Here is an 8,290-nt window from a genome sequence, read left to right as displayed (position 1 = left end):
TTTCTATCATAGAAGTCAGGCAATAATAGTCTCATGTTGAGATAGGCTTTTTATGTCTGTCCTTTTACACAGGTCACAGCTCGAATGCTTGCCAAGGACACACACACACGGGGGCGCGTGAACTCACACACATGGGAAACAACTACAACCATCAAGAGAGACTGAACCCCATACAGTTTAACAGAGACTGGCTTCCTCCAAGGCTAGTTACCCTGGCAACATGTCACATGGCAACGGGCGAGCCAAGGGAACTGTAACTGTCGGAGGTGCGCCAACAGTCGCCTAAAATCGGGGGCGGCGGTCGGCATTCCACCAAAACCCAAATCCATCACTCGCTTTTGTCGATTGGTTACTCGCATTAGACAGAATCATTTTAAAAGCATGTGATGATTATGCACTTGAACGATCCTTCGAACAAAGGAGCTAACCTGCAGTACACGGAGGAGAGAGGACGCTTGTGCGCGCCCCGTGTGTGCGCGGTCCCTGTCTGGCGCGTTGTAGTGACGAACCAGCGGGGATTGTTTTCTTCACGCTTGGCTGGCGCCATGCTGGGAATGTGTTGGTCATGATAAATGGATCCTCCTGGGTGACATGACTTCGTATAATGGTTACCCACCCACGCCCTAGCGACACTCTAACTCGTCACTAATATTGATTGCAATAGCATTGTTTTCTTCGACACCCCGGTTTCTGTTTTTTTATTGTTGTTATTAAATGTTTTATCAAAGCGGGTCGCAATTTATAACACTTAACATGTAATAGATGATTTGGCTTTCAATTGTCGAACCGATCCTACGCTGGGCATGACAAAGAAAGACATGGAAGCCGAATGTTATTGAACATCGCCACCTTGTGGCTGAAGAAGAATATTCTGTGATCAGTTAACCTGCAGGCTGGAGGCCTCGAGGCAAAAGCCTCAATATGCATGTGCACTGTGTCAACAGAGCAAAACTGAAAAATTCAATTACCAAAGTTTAAATTAGGTGATCGCTGGTAATACTGTTTCCACGGCAGACGAGGCCTGCCGTGTCCATATCCGGTCCTTTTTTTGACTGAACTTGGAACTGCTGACTGTCTCCCCTGCAGCCTTGTTGGTGTGCAGGAATGGTCCTCTATCTATCCACTACGAGGATATAGCGCTGAGCTCATGAAACAGGGTTAGGATGAGAACAGGAGTACTACTTCTTAAGAATCATCTTCATCATCGTATCTAAAAAAATGTGTTTTAATTTAAAGACAGGCAGGGTAGTGTAGCTTTAGGAAATGTGCAGTTGATTCCTATGACCGCCTCCTTTTTGGAAGCGTATGAGCACTGGAGTGTTCATTCATGTGTTGGTAGTAATTTTTCTTTGGTCTTTGTCATTAATCATAGATTATTTGTAATTTTGAAGACACAGGTGTGTTTGAAACTGCTCCAGCGTTTTGTCACGTGAAACGTGGCAAATAAAGTTTTGCTTATCGCCTAGGTTTCGGTATATTTATAGTGATTTAGGATTTTGCAGCAGACTAAAACTCTCTTTTGGTCATTTTAATATGACGTGAGTATCGCTGAGAAATACTCCCATGATACATTCTGATGTGAAAGGTGGGTGAAAGATGACCTATAGGTGGGTGTTTGAGTCCCAGACAGTCAAAAGTTTCTGGTTTCAAACCCCAATGTCTGCTAAAATCATTACTGAGGATAAAATAATCAGCCAAATTACTAAATAATAGAAAGTTGATAAAGCTATTAGATCGTTATTAAATCAAGCATCTAAATTTGCACTAACAAATACTAAATCATAAAATTACTCAATCATAAAATATGTCTTCAGAGATTAAGGTAACATGCAAATTGGAAATACCGGCTCCTCTAAAAACAATGCTACAGCCAAAGTGCTCTCATGTGACCTTCCCATTCGAGGTCAGGTGTTAGTTGTTGTTTTGGCCGGTGTGTTCTGATTCACTATTCTCAGAGTAACATGAGTTGCCAGGATAGAAACAAATTGGCCCCTAAAGCACAGTGAGCTGCTGCCAGGGAAACAAGTAGATGAACTGGACCAACTGGGATTGTACTCGATTCCCTCCGACGTAAAGGGCCTTGTCATCTTTCGAAAAAGCTCAAAGACCATAGCTGTTCTCAAACACGGGTAGATATTTGAGTTGCATTTGAAAGACAGAAGGATTTAAAGAGAGCTGGTTTATAATTTGCTACATTCTCAAAATATAAAGCGCTTTGCTCTACTTGCGCTCTCGTATATGTTCAGTGTCCTCACCCTGTAAACCCACGTGAGCTGTTGTCTGGGAAGATGGGCCGGGCAGAGGCTTCTCAATCTAAATAGAACAGTATTTGGACTGCAGTACCAATTTAAAACATTTGGTGTCAGTGTTACATATTGTACCTTCAAAGTGTCAGTGACCACTCGAAGTGTTATTGACAAAAAAGACAAACCTGTTTAATAGCCCCTTCTCCAGGAGATATAGTTATCGAACAAACACAGTTGTAGCTCATAACGCTATTTATGGGTCTGCTTCTTTTATGTACCAGGGCACATGAAGCAGTCCTATCATCACAAGTTTGGTCTACTGGCCTGGGGTAGGCCAGTAGACCCTTAGTACTTAAAGCTGCAGACAGTGTTTTCAGCGACCTGGGTTCTTCCTGTCCTACGTTTATCGTAGGAATGCGGTTTAGTTAGTCAAAGCATAGTGAAAATCTTGCCAGCTGTGCACATTACAGTCGTTGGGGGCCGGGGATTGGTGGGTTTAGCTGGGCCATTCAGAGAAGTTGTCACAAACCTAAAGCTCAGCTTTAGGGGAAGTTACTGACACATCTGAACTATTTTTGTTGAAACGTCATGGTTTATCAGTACAGATCATTTCTGACACAAAAGGTCAATTCTTAAAGTACCATAGTAGAGATAACACCAATACTTTAAAGGCAATACAAGGCAATGTATACAAAGACCAGGGATTTATTATGGCATTTTTCCACCACCAGATAAGAGTCAACACATTGCATTCGATTGGTATGGGATCCACATATCAAACTAAATTATGAACCACTCCTGATCAAGACTGAACAAAAATACACCTCTGAATTTGGTCATCATCAATTTCAAACAGTTTCTTGTCATTAATAATACAATGTCCTCCCAAGCAAGAGAAGAAACAAACGTCAACAGCGGACTGGCAAGACCCTTTTTTAGTAACACGACCACAGACGGACAAGAATCAGTGTCAAAACATCTCCATCGTACCCAGTCGAAAAAGTACCATGTCATGAATCACACACATGTACACGGGAAAACATAGGCCTATGTACAGTACAGCCTCAGGGATCAGACATCAGGATAACGTGTTACAGGAGAGCTGTGTCCATGTTCACTCGCTCTTTTTCTTCTTCTTCTTTTTCCTCGCCATATTTCCTCATTCCCTGCGGCGCTCTCCCTCGCAGTCGAGCTGAAGTGTTGATGAGTGCGAACACTTTTTTTCCTTTTTTCCACGTTGCTCCCCGCAGAACGGGCCTTTGAGGGGGTGTCGGGACAGAAGGAGCGAGGAACGTGCGTGCTGCCATCTTTTTTTTGGTGAGTGTGTGATTAATAATTTCGCCGCGACGGCGCATGAAACACATGGTTGGCGATCGTCACCGGGATCGCGTCCCCTCGCTTCCCGTTTGGCGGGCATATGCTGCCGACACCAGGCGTGCACGGGTGGCCTGGCGCCTCTCATTGGTCGGTTTGCTTGTTGATTCATTATTTCTTTCTTTGAGTGTCGAGAGTTCAATGGCAATGCCAGAGTTTATCCAACGCTGGATGAACACGTTGTTCCGTCTGTGTAGCATGGGAGGATGTTTTATTCAGTGTTGTTTGAATACGACTAAATAATAATGGAAAACAATATATCAGCGAAGCCTCTTATTGTTTAATGCTGCGTCAGAGAGGGACTACCTCCGGGGCTGAAAACACTGCCACTATAGGCACATTTTTGAATAAAAGGAAATTAAAGTATAGCCTCTTCAAGACCGCCTTGGTCCGGCACTAAATAAACCATCTTGCGTGTGTGTGTGTGTGTGTATGTGCACGCGTGTATGTCTATGAAGCCTGGCAGTGAAAAGCCGTATCTTTTAAGGAAAGTCAAAAAATATTAATCTCCAAGATAACTGTCTTGAGAGGCTGGAACCTTGTAGCAGCCCTCCTTCCCTAGACACACAGACCCAAGCCCCTTCAGGAAAATAAACAGTCACAATTCGTGGGGGTTTTGTCATGATTTGCCAATCCAAACATTCTTCCAATTCTGAAGGGGTCCATGTTTAAAAAAAAAAACAGCATTCAGCCTATTACTGATTCGTGGGAGGAGTCTTCCCCCCACCGAGATGCACCACCAGACTCCACCCCCTCACACATGTATGTCCTACGACTAAACACACACTGTTATATGCATCGTCAGACCTCAGCCTAACCTCAGAAGAGGACCACTGCCCCCCCACCAACCACCTCCCGGTCCCATGGTCTGTTTGAAAGCTGCCGGTTGTCTCTCTGTACATGGTCCACGGTCACCGTCCGTCCAAATCCTCCTGCTCCACGGTATACAACCTCCTAGGAGAACAGCAGTGCAGTCACTACAAAGTATAGACATTGTTTGTTAAGAACCCCGTAACGACTCGACGTAGGGGGGGGGGGGGGGGAGGTGAGAGAGGGGGCAGAGGACTCACAAACCACACAGGTCCACGTGTGTGTATGTGTGTGTTGGGGTGCATAACAGTCACTGGGGTGAAAAAGGGTTATTTTTCTATTCACATGTCGTTGTCTCTGTTTGTCTGCGTGTCAGACGGCGGCGGCGGCGAGCGTGAAGGCATCAGGGCTTCCTCGGCGTCCTCTGGACAAGGGTTCGTCTGCTAACGCCGCCGCCGCGCAGCTCGGTGCTAACGCAACAAGGACCACTGCTTCTCTTCCTCTCTCGCTCACGCTCTCTCTCTCTCTCTCCCTCTTGTGATTTCTTCAGGTCCTCTCTCCCCCCCCCTCCCCCCCATCCCATTCAAAGTGGGTGGAGAGGACGGGTGGGGGGAGGGGAGTCATGCGCGGTGGTCCCTACGACCCGTCGCCTCCCTCCGACGAGCTCTCCGCCGACGCCTGGGGAACCTCCCCCGTGGGTGACTGGGCGGTCCCCGGCCCATCTGCACGCAACACACACACACACACACACACACACACACACACACACACACACACACACACACACACACACACACACACACACACACACACACACACACACAAACACACACACGGCCAGACACGCGCACAAATACACACATACCACACAAACCAACACAAACTTAAAGGGTAAAATAAGCACTCACTTCCTAGCGCTGTTCTGTCAACATTGTTCACATTGAGTACAATGCCTCCAATGATCACAATGCTAATTGCGATCAGCATCTGCAACCACAATGTTGTTATGTTGCTCATAGAGGAAACTAGTGGAAGACGATGCATCCTGCATCAAAGTTTCGCGTTCAGAACAATTTGTTTATTAGATTCATCACAATTTCCCTTTAGGGAACAACAAAGTCTATCTTATCTTACAATATTATAATACAGTACTTCCCCTTATCTTATTTCAGTGTAGGAACTGATATTGTTGTTATTTGACCCGTAGTTAATTTGCACAATTGTTCGATATCAGGTATATTTAAAATTACTAACTAACTATCTATTCTATAGAATTAAGAATATATGGCATAACAATTATGGACTCTGTAAATATGTTCACGCCACAAATGAAGATCTTTCTGTTAAAGTAATCCACTCATCACACTAGATATAGAACATATAACTTTATATACAATACTATTTCATGCATCGAATTGTGAATCCCTTGTGACACACCATTCCAGCCCTTACTGGACCAGACTCATGTCTAGCGGGAGTCTGGGCCCCCACCGGCCCCGACGCCTACCTTTGAGGGAGAGCTCGGCCAGCTTCAGGGGTAGATCCGTGGGGCCCACGCCTGCCGGAGAACCCAGGATGTCAGGCAGGGCGTTCCGCCGGCCCGATCGCCCCGAGGTGGCAAAGTCCAGCACCGGCTCCACCTCTGTCATCTCAGAACCCGGCCAGAACCTGAACCATGGGGTGTAGAGCGAGAGATGAGGCGAAATGAATTGATGCAACGCATGCAAGATTATGATTTCAGTACAGGGCGTTCAGTATCTGAATATGGCAGTGAATATCCGTCTGGCCTTGGCTGGGCATCGATGGCTCATCTTTTAACTTGGTTATTCTGGCTATTTCAGCTAAGGTTTTGCTCGGATAGCTCAGACGATCGCTGCACCTTCCTCGGGTTTTGTAAGCCGAAGCTGCTCCTCGTGCTGATTGGTCATCTCGTTTGACCATTTCTGGTCAAGGCCGGCCTGATCGGCAGAGGGAAACGGAGCGTGACCTCGCAAGATGAGGAGGGTCTCACGAGGCGAGGATATTTTTACCAAATGTTGGGAAGGTATCACGCCACAGCCTCAAAGTGCAATGAAAAGTGAGGTAGTCAGGGTACATCCACATGTCCAAACGCTGCCAATAAAACGCAATCTATCTACAATCTTGTCCTCAGTCACTGGCATGAGGCATCCTATTACCACAAGTACGGGTATCCGAAGCCGAATGTATGAGAATCTTTGAGCAGAGGGCCAGTTTCACCACTGCGGCCCGATTACTGCAGCAGCTTCAAATTGTCGCACATCATTTTAGCCCCACTTTAGCCTACCTTTGCAAGCTCCTAGCTTCTGAAAAAGTATTTGTATCATCGCTCTGTGACTTCTTGTCTGTGAAAGGTTCTGCATAAATACATTTTACCTACTTATTTACTAACTTTTTCACATACTCACTAAATAAGCAATGGTGAAAATGGGCCTTTATCTGAAGTGGTTAAGACACACTTTTGAAGTGCTGGCGTGCATGATATCCCGTTACAACTCTTCCACAGCATAGAGACATGCATGCATGCGTGCGTCGCGTATCTCTGCATGGTAACCGCCACTCGTGTCACTGACTTATCATTAAAGATATAAAGATATCTCCACAATACCGAGCATAAGCACCTCCTTAACCCGTTTCCACTCGTGTGATCGTGTGGGAATATCCACATGAAAAGCCCAGTCTGTCTGCTCACATAGCAACCAGCAGCCAGGCAGCCAGCTCTGGGCTACATTGATGACAGGCAGAATTACACCCCCTGTCAGACACACGCACGTGCACACACGCACACCAACATGCACAAACGTACGCAGGACCCACAACAAGGGCATGTGCAAAACAAGTGTACACACACACGCACAAACCCAGACCATTACACTAACGCATACGTGTGCACAAACATACACACACACACACCGCAATAAACACACACTACAGCACACACACACACACACACATACACACACACATCCCACAACACGTGTGTGTGTGTGTGTGTTTGTGTGTGCACACACCACAACAAACTTGTGCACTCACACCCACACACACATATGCACACACACACATAGACACACACTCAGTGAACTGTTGCCATGGCGACGCAAAGAAAAAGCACCTCTGGTAGGCAAACATAGGAGTGTCATCCTTTCACCGACTCACTGTCTCTGCCCCTGCACCCATCGCTCTCTGTCTCCTCGTTCCTCCATAACCTCGTCTCTGAGGGGGGACGACTCTCTCTCCTCACCAAGGAGCACTGGTGGCATCAGAGATCATGAGCGATGGCTGCAAGCGAGCACGCACCTTCAGGTCCGCAGACAAAGCTTTGTGGTCACACGAAACAGGCGTGCACGGAAACACACACACACACACACACACTAACACATTCACCTATTCACATTCACCATTTATACCACAGAAACACACACAAATGGAGATCTTCCCGCGAACACACACATACACACGTGCACATAGAGGCCAACACACCAACACACACAGACTTACACACACACATGGAGACCTACACACACGTTCACACACACACACATGTCACTTCAACCCCTGAAGAGGGGCTGAAGAGGTAATGTAAACTCTGACCTGGAAAACCAAAATTGGCGTGCGATACTATGGAGCACTGGCGTGTGTATTGTGTCTCAGGAGCGGTCACTTCAGTCTCCGGTTTCATCGGTTACATAAGCTCTTACCCCTTTCAATTGCTCCGGTGCTGATCACGCACGCTGCTCCCGTCAACAATGACAACAAATCGAGACAACGTATTGTGTCAACAGCACAATGTTGCCAGGATACCCTGCTAGCCTACTTTTTGTAGGTTTGTGCCGGTAGAACAC

At 46.5% G+C, this 8,290-nt stretch overlaps 1 protein-coding gene across 1 annotated transcript in view; it reads right to left on the bottom strand.

The window, feature by feature from the left end:
* Positions 1-2,535: 2,535 nt before the first annotated feature.
* Positions 2,536-8,290, bottom strand: part of LOC130375837 (cAMP-dependent protein kinase inhibitor beta-like) — a 15,197-nt gene continuing 9,442 nt past the window's right edge. The window contains exons 2-3 of the mRNA XM_056582953.1: positions 5,938-6,098; positions 2,536-5,152 (exon numbers count right to left, since the gene is read on the bottom strand). Coding sequence (XP_056438928.1) covers positions 5,067-5,152; positions 5,938-6,079 — 228 coding nt within the window. The 5' untranslated portion in view covers positions 6,080-6,098 and the 3' untranslated portion in view covers positions 2,536-5,066. The remainder of the gene's footprint in view (positions 5,153-5,937; positions 6,099-8,290) is intronic.

The sequence above is a fragment of the Gadus chalcogrammus genome, chromosome 22 (genome assembly GCF_026213295.1).
Source record: "Gadus chalcogrammus isolate NIFS_2021 chromosome 22, NIFS_Gcha_1.0, whole genome shotgun sequence".
Classification (NCBI taxonomy): Eukaryota; Metazoa; Chordata; class Actinopteri; order Gadiformes; family Gadidae; genus Gadus; species Gadus chalcogrammus.
Note: the sequence above shows the minus strand (reverse complement) of the source record. Positions and strands in the feature narration are given on the sequence as shown.